This window comes from Oreochromis aureus, linkage group 5 (genome assembly GCF_013358895.1).
Source record: "Oreochromis aureus strain Israel breed Guangdong linkage group 5, ZZ_aureus, whole genome shotgun sequence".
In the NCBI taxonomy this organism is placed as follows: domain Eukaryota; kingdom Metazoa; phylum Chordata; class Actinopteri; order Cichliformes; family Cichlidae; genus Oreochromis; species Oreochromis aureus.
Window position 1 is genome coordinate 9,671,945 of NC_052946.1, and position 15,429 is coordinate 9,687,373.

Consider the following 15,429-nt stretch of genomic DNA (forward strand, 5'->3'; position numbering starts at 1 on the left):
GTCAAGGTCAGAGGTCAGCTTACTGAAAATCAACCAAATCACCACTGGGTTTACTTTTACTGTCTTCCTGTTTCTAGCTGGGAAGAATGGTAACTGCGGATGAGAGAACATTATTAGTAGTAGTAGTTGAAGGAGGAGGAGCAGCACTTAATGTATAATAGTTGTCCATTGATGTTCCAATTTTGCGATCAAGTTCCACGCCTTCGTTTTGCGGAAGCTGCTCAGTTTGTGTAAGTTCGCAGTTTCTTCCTTTTATTGTGAAAAGCTTGAAGCGGAAATGTCGTTATCGTTGCCCGCCAGAGGAACGCAGAGGAGTCGGCTGTCTCCGGTGCAGACGATCGAAAGATGGAGCGGACAACGCTGCTGCTGCTTCTCGGACTCGCAGTGTCGTGCCGGGCACAGTTTGCTCCACCCACGGTGAACATCAGTCTGGATGAAGATCCAGAAGTGCGATGGATGCCTCTTGCGAAAGTCTTCGACGTAGAATACGTGAATAAAGCTGCTGCAGAGGTCATTGAGTAAGTTTGCCAGAAAAAATGCATAAAAAATGAAAAAAAAAGGGAAAGGAAAGAAGAAGCTGACCGTACATTTAAACCACCTATTAATGTTTTTATCACCAAAAAGTGACAATTGCGAACTTTATCTTCGAAGTGGGTTTTGGGGGGTTGCTGGAGTTTGAAGGGTCACATTAAAAATGCAGCAGTTTCATCGCAGATTACAAAATCTGTGGTGTTAAATGGAGTTGGTGACGTATTGCATTAGGCTGCTCAAAGCGATTAACATGTTTGAAGTACTCGGTAATTCTACATCATTGTTTGCTTGATCTTGTGTAACGATGTGATTTAAAAGTGATCTTCACATAATATTGCTACCGGAAGAAAGCAGGGGGTCGCTCTCACGAGGTCCTCCTGGCAAGAATTTTTTTCTTGACCTTTTGTTTTCCACGGTACTATTTTTTAGGTTGTGCAATCAAAAAAGTGGTTCCCGTGTGAATCCTCGACGGTCCAACCCCTCGTAAGCCTATATGCCTCCAAGCAGTTATTGTTTTAACTGACATCAAACCTCATTGGCAGGTGAACCAGACACAAGGCTTACAAGAAAAACTGGCATTTCTACACGCGGTTTTACCAACTTTTAAATTCTGTGAAACGTTAAGAATGCATGTCAGTATTAAAAGTTGCCTCATTATGTCTTAATTTAACCTGGGGTCTGTTTAACATGAACGACTGGGAGGCATGTCTAACAAATAGTGGGAGAAAAATATGGCCGGTAACACTGATGTTATAGAGTGTTACCAGAGTGAAAGGGCAGAGCAACTAGTTGTTACTGTTTTATTACTTTATTATATGCATACAAATATTAACTATCTTTAGCTGACTTTATCTGGCGTGTACACACCTGTAAATTTATGACTGGGTCTTGTGAAAGGCAGTTTTGTTCAAAGGGGGGGAGTGGGAGTCCTTTTTACATGAGGTGTCTTCAGGGCTGTGGTTGCTCTCACAAACACATTCACACCTACAAGTAAAGATCTGCTCGTATATTTGTCATCCATCCACTGTCAGCGCCTGCAGCAGCTCTAGTTTCCTGATAGTTTGACCGGTTGGAAATTCGAGCAGCAAGAATCCAGTTAAACTAGAAACTGCTTTTCAATTTTAGTATCATGGTCCTTTGAATTTTTTTGGATTTGTGTTTATTCTTTTTGGTTTCACTGCTGCTTTAGTGCTCTTAGCTTTTGATTATTGTCAGGAGTTTTTTGGTTTCTGTTTCGTTTTCATCGTCTTTCTGTTCATTTGGATTTTGGCTCTTGTTGCATTTAGAGGTCTAGTTAATGTTTAAGTCAGATTCTTGGTAATGTAACAAGATTAGTTTTCCAGCTCTGGTCTTGTGACATTACTGTCTTCCTGGGTGTGTGTTTTGTTTAAGTTTTGGTTCCTGTCACGTTTGTCTGTTCCCCCTTCTGTCTGATTTTTCTGTTAGTGATATATTAACATGTTCAGTGTGAGCCCTCTTGTTCTGTGGGCTGGTTCCTGTTCTACTTTGACTTTGGCTTTCTCTTGAGCCATGTTTTGGTGTTATTTCCTGTTTGTCCAATTGTGGTTGTTACTTTCAGCTGTGTGTTTCTCCTTCAGCTTCTGTTTATCAGCCCCGGTCAGCCCTCTGGTTTTGAAAACATTTTGTTGTGTCCTTTCTGGACTCTATTATCAGCTATTATCTACAGTGGCCCGGAGAGATCAAATGTACAGCAGCTTAAGAAAACACCAGCAAATAGAAAAAGGCTGTAGAAGAACAAAACACAGTGGAAGTTGAATAAGACACAAAAATGTCTCAAAAGCTCACAAAAATAAATAAATACAAAAAGAAAAGTTCACAAAAAAAATACTTGTTGTATTTATTTAATTAATTTATTTAATTTATTTGTTTAACTTTTGTTGTGTTCTGTTTTGTCTCTATAAACCTCTATTGTGTTTTATTCAACTTTCACTGTGTTTTTTTTTGCTTTTGCAGCATTTTTCTGTTGCCTGGTGTTTCTTTAATTTGCATTATGTTTGACCCCTTAGGGCCACTGTACCCAAGGTGTACCCCAGCATTTGGGTACACCTTTTAACTTAATCGTGATTTTCATACATAATACAGACTTTTATAGAGTAAACTGTAAAATTTCATTTTGCAGTCTGCTTACTACCCGTTTTTGGGGGGTCTAGATTCTTAAGACTTAGCTCTAACATGCAATGGTGTCCAGTTTCCAATGAAAATCGAAAACTTTATTGATTCGTTGACTTTATTGACTTTATCGGACTCGTGTCTCTTTCATTCGCCTGCGATCTAAAAATAGCAGCAGCTCTGAAAGCGTTCCACAGGCGTACAGAACATTAACTTGAAGGGGAGGACGGCCAAAATTTAATCAAGGATGGTTTTTGACTTCCTTACGCCACACCACTTTAAGCTACATGTAGTCGGCGTATTAGAAAGTGGGTTAGCTGTGTGAAGATACTGATGCGAGCGGTGCCTAAGCTAAGCAATGCACTGCTGTGCATGTATGTAGGGAACCACTGTTAGCCACTTAAACACAGGCTGCCTGAAAAACGCCAAGGCAGTCAGTCCAGGGGAAGCATTGCAGGCACTACACACAACTAGCTCTACAGCAGAAAAGCAGAGTATCTTCAGAGACTGACACCATCAAGCTCACACTGTGTTGCTTTGAGACACCAAAACACAAAAGATTATTGTTTTTTTATTGTGTTTTTGTTGCTTTTTTCCCAGCCATTGTTTGAGTAGTTTCAAAGGACAACTCCCTGAAACCCTCACAGCATCGATTAAACTTAACCACCTCACTCTCTCTCATTGCTTTATCTTATTTCTGCCTTTTCTTGGAGTAATTGTAATCTTTGTTTATTTTTAAAATGGGTATATGGATGAAGGACTTTAATGGGCTTTCTGGCAGAAAAATGTTGAACTAAATGGGCGTAGTGCTGTGCAGCTGCTATAATACTGATTGCCCAGGGCACAGACAGAATAGCAGGGCTATGTATGAGCGGGTCTGGTTAATGACTGCTGTGGTGTCATGTTTATCTTCCACTACATCTTTGCTGACAGAGACAGCAGACCAACATGCTAAATTTGCTTTCTTTTCTCCAGTTCCACGATTCCAAAATGGTTGCATCATGCAGTCAAACCTATTGTGATGGCCCTGGAAAAGTACGTTCCCCAGCCATATGCGGGGGAGATCCGCGGCCTGGCCTCACACTTGGGAGGAACGCTGTCCGATGTCATCCTGCTCAACTTTGCCTATGAAGTATCCGCGTATGTGTCATTTTTAAATCCACCTAGACATTCGTAGAGAAGCCCCACAGTGCCAAACAAAAGTTCAATCCTCTCATGCTCACTAAACAACTTCATCCACTTCCAGATTCTGCACCAGCATCGTGGCTCAGGACACAAAGGGGCACGTGTACCATGGCAGGAACCTCGATTACCCGCATCCTGTTCTGAAGAATCTGACTTTTAACGCAGTCTTCCTCAAGAATGGAAAGGTACATCATGCATTAGCACAGCTAAAGTTATTACGTGACAACTTGAATTTTATGGACGTTAAATCTGGTTTGTGTTTTATTGACACACCATTTCAGGAGGTATACCGTGGAACTTCGTTTGCGGGCTACGTCGGCTTGTGGACGGGACAAAGCCCCAACAAGTTTACTGTCTCAGGTGACCAGCGAGGTAAGACCACACATGGCTGTGGAAAAGGTAACATCTTTATTTTTCTTCTTGTCTCCAAGCTTGTTTTTTTTTCCTAAGGAACTGAACACTGGTATAACTGGTGGAAGAACATCGTCTCTGCTTTCCTGTATAAGAGATCCCCCGTTAGTTGGCTGGTGAGGGAGGTGAGAAAAGTTAGTGTAGGGAAAAAGAAAAAAAAACAAACAGTTGACAATATGTGGAAGTGAAAGTATTCTTTGTGTGGCCTGACAGACACTGGAGGAAGCAGAGGACTTTCAGGATGCAGTCATGCGTCTTTCAAAAGTCCCCATCATCACCGGGGTGTATTACATAGTGGGCGGGGTGCGGGCCGGGGAAGGGGTCGTGATCACCAGAGATCGAGAGGGCCCTGCTGATATCTGGCCTCTGGATACTGTGAAGGGAGGGTAGGTGAAAAAAATAAATAAATAAAAGATCTGAGGAGGAGGATGGAAAATGATTGCATCACTCAGTAAGCATTTCAATGTGTGTTTTGGGGATTGCTTTCAGATGGTACAGAGTGGAAACAAACTTTGACCACTGGCTTCCTCCTCCTGCTAAAGATCATCGGAGGTGAGTCATGTCTCATGATGCGCACGCTTGCTGTGTTGCTGCTGCTGTTATTACACTGCTGCTGTGTGCTCATTTCTTAGAGAAGCGGCTAACAAAGCTCTAAATTCTACTGGCCAGGCGCACATCAATATGAATACACTCTATGGGGTAAGTCAACTAACTTCAACCTTGGTTCACAAAGTCACACTTCTGGTAATCGGAGACGATGTATGAGCTTATAACTCTGTCTCTTCCTCCAGGTTTTGTCCCTGAATCCAGTGTGTAATGGGTAAGAAAGACGTTATTCCTGTTTGATGCCCTTATTTATCCTCAGGCAACTCTATAAATGCTTGTGTTGCTTAGATGGGATAGTTCACTTAGTGTGTTCATCACTTTTACTTCCCCTTTTCCAACTTCAGCGGTTATGTCAGTGGGCCCTTCTTTGACATGTAGCACATACACTGTATTGCCAAACGTATTCACTCACCCATCCAAATGATTGAGTTCAGGTGTTCCAATCACGTCCATGGCCACAGGTGTATAAAATCAAACACCTAGGCATGGAGGCCGCTTCTACAAACGTTTGTGAAAGAATGGGTCCCTCTCAGGAGCTCAGTGAATCCCAGTGTGGTACTGTGATAGGATGCCAGCTGTGCAACAAGTCCAGACGTGAAATTTCCTCACAATTCAAAATTCCACAGTCAACTGTTAGTGGTATTATAACAGTGTGTAAATGACTGGGAACGACAGCAGCTCAGCCATGAAGTGATAGGCCACGCATTGTTGGGATTGTGGGATCGTTGTTTAGAAGTTGGGCTCAACTCTTTAATTCCAGTGAAAGGAACTCTTCATGCTCCAACATACCAAGAGATTTTGGATGATTCCATGCGCCCAACTTTGAGGGGACAGTTTGGGGATGGCTCCTTCCTGTTACAACATGACTGTGCACACCAGCACACAAAACAATATCCATGAAGACACGGATGAGCGAGTTTGGTGTGGGAGATCTTAACTGGCCTGCACAGAGTCCCGGCCAAATCTGATAGGACACCTTTGGGTTGAATTAGAGTGGAGACTGCGAGCCAGGCCTTCTCATCCAACATCAATGTCTGACCTCTCTGACATTATATTAAACCCTATGGATTAAGAATGGGATGTCACTCAAATCCATATGTTTAAGCAGAAGAGTGAATACTTTTGTCAGTATAGTGTAGCGAGTAGATTACAGAGAAACAATCGCTGAATGAATATCTTGATGTTTATTTTTCTGCTTTTTAAAAAATAAAAGCTCACGCACTGACTCGCATTAAATAGTGACCGTCGTCTGTCCTGATATCCTCCCAGAATTACTGTTTACACGACAGTGATGAGCGCAGCAGCCCCAGAGAAATACATCACACTCCTTAGGCTGCAGGTAATTTAGTTTACACCTTAAACATTTATGCTCAATGAGGCGGTGATAATGTCAATGAAAAAAAAACGAAACAAAACATTTACTCACTTGTCTCTTCAAATCTTTTTCAAGGACTGCAACAAAACAGACTGAGCTGACAGAGGTGGAGCAGTAAAAGACGCAAAGAATCCTTTTTCTTGCGGCAGGCAGCGATCTCATGACTACGTGGAGACTCAATGAGGTGACAAGGGAATGCACCTGAGATATTCAATGACACTGTGCTAGTGCCTTTAATAAAAGAACATTTGCTGTGATTGTTTTTGCCATCTTATGCACCTTATCTTCAATAAAATGTGGCTTTATTTTAATCCATGTTTTGTTGTCCTCACTTTATAAACAAGACAAGGAGGACGCCCTGCCATTTTCACGTTGTTAACTGCCAAATGCAACAGATAATGCGATGCAGTGCGTTCATGTTGTTTGCATTGAGCTACAGAGCACACTTCGAAGCGCATGTACATGTTTGTTACTAAAATTAACATTACAGCACTGGCGAGAGGTTGCGGGTGGAAAAATCAGAGTCAGCTTTCATGTTTTGGTGACCCAAAACACACTAAAACCCTGGTGCCAGCTGGAGCAGAGACACCTATGCACTAACCTTTATTTCAGAGAGTTGATCAAGACCTGCTAAATCCTGTGAAAAGACATGCGAAAAATAATAACTTCTGCATTTCCAAATGGTGGAATAGTGAGTCAACTGGCACACAACAAGCAAATTCACATATTTCTAGCTGAACAAAGGTTAACTCTAGCCAGAAGGCTTAAACGTTTAAGGAAACATGCACATGATTGGTCATAGGACGAAAGAGTGCGATCACAGGCACACACATATTTGTTTATTAGAAAAAGACGGAGAGGAAACTGTGTGGGAAGAGTGGGAAGGGACCTGGGCTTTTTAGATACAGCTCATGTTGAAACTCCTTTTTCTGTCAGTGTAAAGAAGTTTAACTACTCATTTAATTGATGGGATATCTTCAGTTTTTATAATATAAAAAGTATATTTTCAACAGTATGTCTCACTTTTTATTGCACGATAAAATTGTGCCTCTGTAGTAAATGAAAGAAATCTGTCAGCGTGGTTTTTTCAGTAAGAAGTAAAAGTTTAAAATACAGAAATCTATTATTTAATTATTTTGGTGTAGTATGAATGCTCACTGGGAGGTCTTTATTGATAGAAATAGCTGTAAAACCTGTGAAAATACAGTTAAAATTAAAAAAATTACATCTTCCTTCATGATGATGTGATTTGAGTCTTTGCTGGGCTGATTTTGCCCCTGTTGTATGATACAGTCATAATCAGTAACTGGGGAAAGTAATGTTTTTGTAACTACTGTCAGGTGTCATAAACAGAGCACGCGCTTATTAGTCACAGGAACTTTGACTGTAACATGATACAAGGAAAGAGTAGCAGGAGTAAAGATCATATCGGAGCAGGAAGAGCGTCACTGTGCACCAGACCTGACAGCCTGGACAGGGTTTCTCCAGGAGATGGCAGTAGTGCACCACATAGGATGCAGACTGCCATTAAAACCCCTCAGAAGAAGAAGAGAATCACTTCTCCTGTCGCCAGGATCACATGATATGACAAAGCAGCTAGCTGCTTCCTGTGAACACCGCTTCCCAATTTCCATCCTGACGGCCGCATAGACTTGCGACTACAGTTTCATCCGAGATGCTGGCCCTTATAAACAGGCTCTTGGACTGGTTCAGGTCCCTCTTTTGGAAAGAAGAGATGGAGCTTACTTTAGTGGGACTTCAGTACTCCGGAAAAACCACATTCGTCAATGTGATAGCGGTAAGCAGCTGACGATTGCGAAGTCGCACAGTCACAGTGCGGGCCCAGGCTGTTACCTTGGACAGGTCGCAGAAGGAGGTTTCAGTGCGTGCTGTGTATAACTTTAACTTGTCTGCATTTTTTACACCATAACATCTAAAGATAATACGACATGGCTGCTTAGCCGGGTCGCAAAGCTACAAGTGTACCGCAGTAGCTGCAGCATTAGCTGCGGTACTCCCTGTCGTTGTTTTGCTAGCTGCGGTGACGAACTTGGTTGGTATGATATGCGCTTACGTGTGAAACGGTCATGTGAACGGAGCCGTCAGTGCTTTCGTTGCTGCCAATGTGTCAACACGAGCGGTATGTCGACAACACGGGGTGTTATTTGGTTTTGAACACAGTCTGCCTCGTCATGTTGCTAGCAGGGTGTACCGGAGGGGACGACACTTGAGTAATCATGGCTGCAGGCTGCCAGCTGCGAATACTTGCATATTCTGTCATCAAAATATTTCCTAATCTTTCAAAGTGACATCCTGTAAGCGCACAAGAGCAGTCTTCCTACTTCCTTTCGTTTGAGTTGTATTTTTATGGCTTGTTGTCATGCAGCAGGCAGCGTGGACGCTGTAAAAGTTAACCCCTCCACCCCTCAGTTTGTTGTTGTGTCTGACAGTCACAGTGACAGCTGTGGGCGGATGTGAGGTTAGTGATGATTCCACGTTTGATTGTGTCATGCCATGGTGTCATTTTTAAGAAGGGCTCGAGTCCTTTTCTGTCACACATTGATTGCATACATGACAGTTTAGACCGTTTTGCATATGTAAATCTGTAAGATAAACGGTAGACGTCTTATATATTTTCCTCGAATCTTTCTAAACGTACAAAGTTTTCACTGCTGAGTCATGACCTCAGTCGATGTAAGACTGTGTTGTACTGACCAAAACAGTTTCCCATTTAGAATTAAGGCATTTGGTGCTTTAAACCTGTGGAATGTGTGATCACGGTGCAAAAGTTGGTATCAGAAAGCGTGGTTATTACAGGAGGTATGTGAGCAGTTTACACAATTTTGTTGTTTTGGTTCTCTGTTCCTGCATGTTTAGTTTGAAATAATAAAGTACATCCAAGTGCCACGTCATAGTGTGTCAGAGTTGAGGGCTTCAAAAGTATTTGGATTCTTTGATATTAAGTTAAAAGTTGCCAGGCTAAATATGTGAATATACAAAAAAAAAAACAAAGGATAATCAAACATCTGTCAAAGGTAGTTTGTTGGGCATAATCACCAGGACAGGTAGGTGAGGAAAGATCACATCTTGTGGATGCCTGGGACAAGAATCCTCTTCAGGATGTACACTACATAAATGTTTTTTTTTCTTTGTCAGTGGGTGAGACAAATCTTTGAGATCAGAACCTCATGGGACTCAGTACAGAATGAAACCTCATGCTAAGCATTCAAAAACACACAGATTGGGTAAAACTGTGAAACAAAGTACGTTGAAAGGCAAGTGTGAAGAAAGTGGGAGACCTTGTGAGCCAAAGCATACCCACCCTCCATTTGGCAAGCCTGATGGCGCTGTTATGGTTGCCAGGGGAACTGGCACACTGGCATTTATTGATGATTTCTCTGCTGTCAGAAGCAGCAGTGTTAATGTAGAAGCTTATAGGAGGATTTTTGTGTTTTTAGATCCCACCAGTTTCACTGGACCTTTATTAATAATTAAATGTAAAGAGGTGCAATATCCATGCCTGGCTGAGTCACTCTCCTGATCACGATGACTGGCCAAAGCGCAGACTAAACAGAGAAAGACCTTGTAGCAACCCAAAGCTGTTAGCTGCAGTGAAGGCCTGGGAGAATCACCAGGGAAGATGCACGCAGTGTGTTTGAGTCTGTGGGTTCAGATACTGGCTGCAGTACAGTTTGTCTTCATGTGAATGTGTCCAATTTTTTTTTTTTTTTCTAACCTTTAGACCATTTCCATCCAATTTCATTTTCCAGTGATGCAAACCCACTCCAATTACAGCTGAAACGTCATGACTTTATTCTTTATCCATTATTGTATTTCATATTGATTGAGCTGAAACAAAACACGAAGCCGTCCGATTACTTGCGATGTGAACTTTGTGCTGACACATAGATGACACCATCTTATGATTCATGGAGTGAAAATGGCAAATGCTCAAATTCAGCTAGAAGAAAATAACCCTTGTAATTAAATTATTTCCTAATTTAATCATGCACAGAAGTGACTAGTGTGCACAGTGTTTTTCATGTGGCTTTTAGATCAGATTAAAGCATGCTGACTTCAAGAAGGAAGCATGCAGTCTTGACTAACATGAGATTGTCCTTTGTCTGCCATTTGTCTCGTGCAGTCAGGACAGTTCAGTGAAGACATGATCCCCACAGTTGGTTTCAACATGCGGAAGGTTACTAAAGGCAACGTGACAATAAAGGTAAGCTAGCAAAAATTGGCATGCAGCTGGTTGCTAAGTGTTTGCATCACAGCTGCAGATCAAAGTTAAAATGTAAATGGGACCATTTACAGAGTTTACAAATAAAATGGAGTGCTTGTGTTGCTTCTGACTCGATTTTGTGCTTTCTTGCGTCAGATATGGGACATAGGTGGACAGCCCCGCTTCAGAAGCATGTGGGAGCGCTACTGTAGAGGAGTCAATGCTATTGTGTAAGTGTGTTGCCAAAAAGGTACAGCATGTTCCCTTCGTGGCTGCATGAAAAATGTAGCAAATTGCACATTAATATTCAGAAATGCCTTGTTTCACTGAGCTCTAATTTGATTATCTCTCCTCATCCTTAGTTACATGGTGGACGCAGCAGACCGAGAGAAGATAGAAGCTTCCAGAAATGAACTGCACAACCTTTTAGACAAACCACAGCTACAAGGAATTCCAGTAAGAGACCTCTTGTTAAATTCTTCTTTTTTTTTAATATATAAAAACACCAGAAGCTTGTGATGTCACAGCAAGCACTCGATGATCAGGATCCAGTGACAGTCACAAGCAGTCATTAAACTCATAGTTAGCAATTGCAGAAAGCCATTAGTTGCAGTGACTCAGGCTTGATGATGTTACACTTGTTGGTAATATGAAACAGAGCTTGAATTATGGATGTATTTTTTTTATTTTTTTTTATTGAGTTGATAGAGTGCGACATGCTGAATCCATAAGATTTCCTGCTTCCTCGACTCAACACTTCACACAGGCAGTTTATTTTGCCTTGACAGTAAAGATTGTGTGATGGTTGAGGCATGTGATTGAGTGAAGAGTGTGAAAATGCTGATACATTGCTGCACTAGGTATTGATCAGCCCCGTCTTTCTTTTGCAGGTGCTAGTCCTTGGTAACAAACGAGACCTACCCAATGCACTTGATGAGAAGCAGCTTATTGAAAAAATGTAAGAAATGAACTCCTGGCAAATGTTCTGTTAGTGGTGTTGCTACATAACGAGTGTCTACTTGACCAGTGTTTGATGATTCCTAATAACCCCATAGGCTTTTTCTAAGATGAACATGGATTCCAAGTTTGAAAATTGAGGCCACTGCATTCTTTCTAATAGCCAGCAGGGGTCCTTGTTTGCAAAAAAATATGCCATGTACAGAAGTCCATGAGAAAATTTCCATACTCCTCAATTGCTGTAACCTGAGTAAACAATTTTCTTATGAGTTTATGATCCCATCACTAGTTTCATGAAAAAAAAAAAAAAAAAAATCAATCCACTTTCATGTAAAATTTGTAATTTATGGTCACAATTATTAACTTGTATGATAAAGTAGGGTTTGCTTTAGGGCGGGGCTTCACACTGTACATGTGTACAGTGTGCTTGGTTTCTCAGTCAGCTCATCATGGTTCAAGAAACCAAACCGCTCAGGTCGATTCTTGAACTTGGACTTGATAAGCTGATGGGTAACATTGTAGTTTGTACAGTCTATGGGATATTTGCGAATGTCAATCTGTAAGATAAGCTAGTGACTGATGCAGTGGTCACGTGTCCATGGACTACTACAATTTGAATTTCAAATTTCTCACTTTCCTCATTACAGGAATCTATCTGCCATTCAGGACCGAGAGATCTGCTGCTACTCTGTGTCCTGCAAAGAGAAAGACAACATAGGTAAGTATCCGAGGATTTGTGGAAATCATGAAATGATCATTCAGGGGTTTAAAAGAGCTTGAATCAACTTAACCTTCTTTTTCAGTCTCAGGTTAATGTCAGGCATTGTTGGCAATGCTGTGACTATTCTGCGTGAAAATGAAGCTATCTCGGCATGATCTTTAATGCAGCATAACTGAAATGAAGCTCAGTATACATGGGATGTAGGCAGTTACATAAAGTATTTAGTCTGTTGATATGGATTATGATTTGTTCTCATATTCTAACCAGGTATTATTCTACATGATAGAGAAGTATAGCATGCAGAACTATTCTTCATAGTCATCAGTTAGGTCCTCTTTCAGCCTTCAGTGTTGATTTGGTTGATATCTTGTGGTTTCCTCTTGTCTGTCATGCTGATTAAAGTGCCGTGCAGCAGACAGTTTAAACAGCAAAACAATCTGATGTAGAAGGAATGAATACATGCATAAAGGAATAGCATTTATGATACAAAGAAATTAATAAAGTGAGCAGACCAAGAAATCCATTGTGGCCGTCATCAGTTTAAGTGTGCTGCCTAATGCTTCAAAGATGGTGTTTGCTTGGGTGTTAAAGATCTGTTGACTGTTCCTCCTCCACCCGCAGATATCACACTGCAGTGGCTCATCCAGCATTCAAAGTCACGGAGAAGCTGAAAGTGAAGCCCCGCCCTCCTCTCCCTCCCGGTCGCAGCTCTGGCCTCAGCCCCACTTTACAGTCATGGGTCCTTGACAGTCAATCCCTTCCACTGCCTCTGTGACGTATTCCAGCTCTCTCCGCTCACTACTGTCGCCACGCGCACCATCCACTACACTACCATAGATGTGTAGCCTCCCCCTGTACAGCACTACCGCCACCCCAAAAACCATCTGGAGTCTTGAAAAGTTGTCTCACTACTGTGCTAGCAGGTGGATTGTTCATACCCATCATGCCTTATCATTACAGACATGATGTGGGTCTGTGTACATCATGGAGTTTTTCTTCTTTCTTTTAAATGTTGTTGCAGTATACTGTTCCCCAGCTACATTAGGATGGAGTTCCTCTAATCCCACAATCAAACATGTGCTCTGTTGCCTGTCAACATTTGGTGTTTACGTGACATTGTGCGATTGTAGTTTTTAACAGTTATTTGCCAAATGGTGATGATAATGATGATGATGGTCACTTGTGCTAAATGCCTTCAATTCCTGATAATCTCTTTAGCAATGTAGCCTGCGTTTTTATTTGCTAGTGTATGGAAGCGCTGTTCTAATAAATGACTTGAATCAAAGTTTACACATAACATAACGATCAATTGAAGGTAAGACTTTAAGTGGCTGTTGCGTTTGGGGCAAAAATCCTGAGCAAAGTTTTAAGTGCCTTCAGCTGAGAGCGTTCCCGATCAGACGGTTATTGCCCAACGCAGTTTTTGAAGCCTCTATTATAAACAAACACAAAGTACAGACACAGCAGAAATCCCTTGATTACACTTAACGCCGCCTCTCGACAATCCCATTCTGTTTTGTAATCACACAAACGCATTACGGCGTCTGAGAAAAAGGCAGTACCGGGCTAACGCTGAGGAATGAAGTAATGAATGAGTGACGGGCGAGTGAGAGAATGTTACATTTTGTTTGGTTGCTGGGTACTTTGAAGCCTGCAGGCTGTGAATTCTTATGTAGCTTTTTGAAGCGTAACTTTTGCTTGCAGTTCTCAGGTCGTTCTCAGTCTGAGCGCAGCATGGGCGTGCCCGAGTCTGTGTGTCCATAATCTTCTTGTTTGAATTGGATAAGTGGAAGGCAGTGTTAGTCGTGATGATGGAGCATACTGAGAACAGAGGGCAGTCCATGAGTTCAGTGTTGAATGCTTGATGTCATCCATTCTTTGTGATACTCTTATCTGAGTCCTGATGTCGGATTTTTTTTTTCTTTTTTCTTTTCTTGTTCTTGTGAAAGCCTTAGCAGTCCAAGGACAGCACTGTGTCCTCAGAAAACGACATATTGATTGACGGGCAGTTTCCTTGCAGCGAAAAGACAATGACACCCCCGGCCCCCCCAAAAAAGTATGACCACTGTATACTATTAATCCACCCCCTGCTTGGCCAGTACATCACTATGAAATGGTTTTCTATGCCCCCCTCCCCCCAGGTTAAAGTGACCTATTCCTTCTGCTCCCATATTTGTATGTAGGCCTGCCCGGCTCGTGTATTTCACTGCAAAGTCCATCACGCTCCGTCGTCTCACATGGTTGTTCAGCGTCTGTTGGAAATCGTCGTAATCATAGGTGTCGATTGTTGGGACCACAGCAGCGGTGAGGGGCTGTATAATCTGGTGACTGTATGGGAAATTTGGGGAAAGCTTTTGTTAACTGTGTAATAATCTAGCCTATTTGCAATTTGTATGTGCATGTGCTCAACTTATTCACATTCAACTGCAGACTTTGTAAATAAGAAGTTGGCGTTTTTATTCCAACAAATGCTCTGTAGATGTCATGCATTCTTTCCCTGTGATTGCTAATAAATTTGTTTTTATTTTTAAGGATTTCAAGTGTGACATCACTTATTTTGTCTGTGTGTGTGTGTGTGTGTGTGTGTGTGTGTGTGGATTGTCTATAAATGTTTTGCCACTAGATGGAAGCAGAGGACTTTGCAAAGCTGGAGGTTTAGTGTTTCTTAAACACTCCCAGGTTTTATCAGAGGGTTTGTTCTGCTGCATTGTCCTGCGGCTTTCCTCTGCCCTGGGACTCTGGAGTAAACTCTTAACTCAAAGGTTATTACTTTGAGTGGTCCATAGCACTAGAAATGTATATTTATTATTGGCAGACATTTAGAATGAGACAAAGTGTATGTGATCACAATAATCATGCCATATTTTTCATGTATTTTTTCATCTTTCATTCAGTTAAATTTGATTTTATTTACATAGCACTAAATCACAACAACAGTCACCTCAAAGATATTTATATATTAAGGTAAAGACCCTACAGTAATAGAGAGGAAACCCCAACAATCAGCTGCCCCGAATGAGCAAGAAATGGGCGATGGTGGGAAGGAAAAACTCCCTTTTAATAGGAAGGAACCCCCAGCAGAACCAGGCTGAGGGAGGAGTGGCCATCTGCCATCTGGCTGGATGAGAGGAGACCCTGTGGAAGAGAGCAAGACATTAATAATGACTAATTAAATGTAGAGAGACATATAAACATATAGTGAGTAAAGAAGAAACACTCAGGGCTGGTGGCTTCCCATGATGCACTAACTATGTTTTATCAAAACAAAGTTTTAAGCGTAATCTTAAA

The 15,429-nt window shown here is 41.7% G+C and overlaps 2 protein-coding genes across 3 annotated transcripts; both read left to right on the forward strand.

Annotated features, from left to right (window-relative positions):
• The first annotated feature begins 294 nt into the window (after positions 1–294).
• On the forward strand, positions 295–6,553 carry LOC116314867 (N-acylethanolamine-hydrolyzing acid amidase). Of its 2 annotated transcripts, XM_031733002.2 has the most exons (11): positions 296–518; positions 3,637–3,801; positions 3,908–4,031; positions 4,128–4,218; positions 4,297–4,382; positions 4,471–4,643; positions 4,747–4,809; positions 4,890–4,956; positions 5,049–5,077; positions 6,133–6,202; positions 6,314–6,553. In XM_031733002.2, the coding sequence occupies exons 1-11, from the start codon at positions 346–348 to the stop codon at positions 6,332–6,334; spliced, it is 1,062 nt and encodes a 353-aa protein (XP_031588862.1). In that variant the 5' UTR covers positions 296–345; the 3' UTR covers positions 6,335–6,553. The 2 variants fall into 2 exon arrangements, with proteins under 2 accessions (XP_031588863.1, XP_031588862.1); XM_031733003.2 differs by lacking the exon at positions 6,314–6,553 and having other exon boundaries at positions 295–518; positions 6,133–6,211.
• A 1,243-nt stretch (positions 6,554–7,796) lies between these two features.
• On the forward strand, positions 7,797–14,675 carry arl8bb (ADP-ribosylation factor-like 8Bb). The gene is made up of 7 exons (XM_031733004.2): positions 7,797–8,036; positions 10,383–10,463; positions 10,620–10,693; positions 10,826–10,919; positions 11,354–11,421; positions 12,068–12,138; positions 12,763–14,675. Exons 1-7 carry the CDS (start codon positions 7,914–7,916, stop codon positions 12,810–12,812), a joined length of 561 nt encoding a protein of 186 aa, XP_031588864.1. The 5' UTR covers positions 7,797–7,913; the 3' UTR covers positions 12,813–14,675.
• The last annotated feature ends 754 nt before the right edge of the window (positions 14,676–15,429 follow it).